General features: G+C 31.4%; 1 protein-coding gene across 1 annotated transcript; it reads right to left on the bottom strand.

Moving 5' to 3' along the window:
* Positions 1-368: 368 nt before the first annotated feature.
* C922_05234 (hypothetical protein) lies at positions 369-758 on the bottom strand (the record flags this gene model as incomplete). The annotated part of the gene is made up of 1 exon (XM_008820806.1): positions 369-758. The coding sequence occupies one exon, from the start codon at positions 756-758 to the stop codon at positions 369-371; it is 390 nt and encodes a 129-aa protein (XP_008819028.1).

Here is a 758-nt window from a genome sequence, read left to right as displayed (position 1 = left end):
ATTAACATAAATCATATGTCTATCGCATAGTCATCACACATTTAAAACAATTTGTACTACGAAAAAATAGAATGAAAATGTTATTTTCTACTGCAAGAAGGTTTTGCCTTACTTGTCTTTTACTTTTTACGAAGAGAACTATTTTTCACATCACTTTCCATTTTGGATGTTTGCCTAAGTACAGTAACTTATCGATTGCACCGATTTATATCCTTCCGGCTTCATTCTGGATATTGAAGTCACAATTTTCTCAATGATTATTTCTTTTATTTTTTCATTCTCCTATTGGAATGTGTCCGCGCATACTCTATTTCGCCACTACATTTATATTATATTCCTGTAGCATATCCTTTTTGTCCCTTTCATTCTTAGAAATTACTAAAATAAGAGTCTAGAAGGCTTTGAATCATATGATTCTTTTTTTTCACCTTTTCATTAAAGAGCGATCCACTGGTATTAATCAATTCATCCCTAAATTTACTAATTGAATCCTGGCTCTCATTGATAAGATCTACAAATTCGTTTAGTTCAAAAGATTCCCGATCAAGTAGAGCATAGAAACGCATATTATAAAAAACTTCATGCTCTTTTTTTCTTCTCCATATCATGTCAGAATAATCCTCCAATTTATAGTCCACTAAATCATCATGTGTCTTGTACTTCGCTGCCAGAACTTTTAAATGTTCTGATAAATCGTTCTCTATATTATCAAATTTACTTGCTTCAATAGAACGCACTTGCCACCATATACTATTCAT

This window comes from Plasmodium inui, assembly GCF_000524495.1.
Source record: "Plasmodium inui San Antonio 1 unplaced genomic scaffold supercont1.47, whole genome shotgun sequence".
In the NCBI taxonomy this organism is placed as follows: Eukaryota; Apicomplexa; class Aconoidasida; order Haemosporida; family Plasmodiidae; genus Plasmodium; species Plasmodium inui.
The sequence above is the reverse complement of the archived record's forward strand: the minus strand, read 5'-3'. Positions and strand labels throughout refer to the sequence as shown.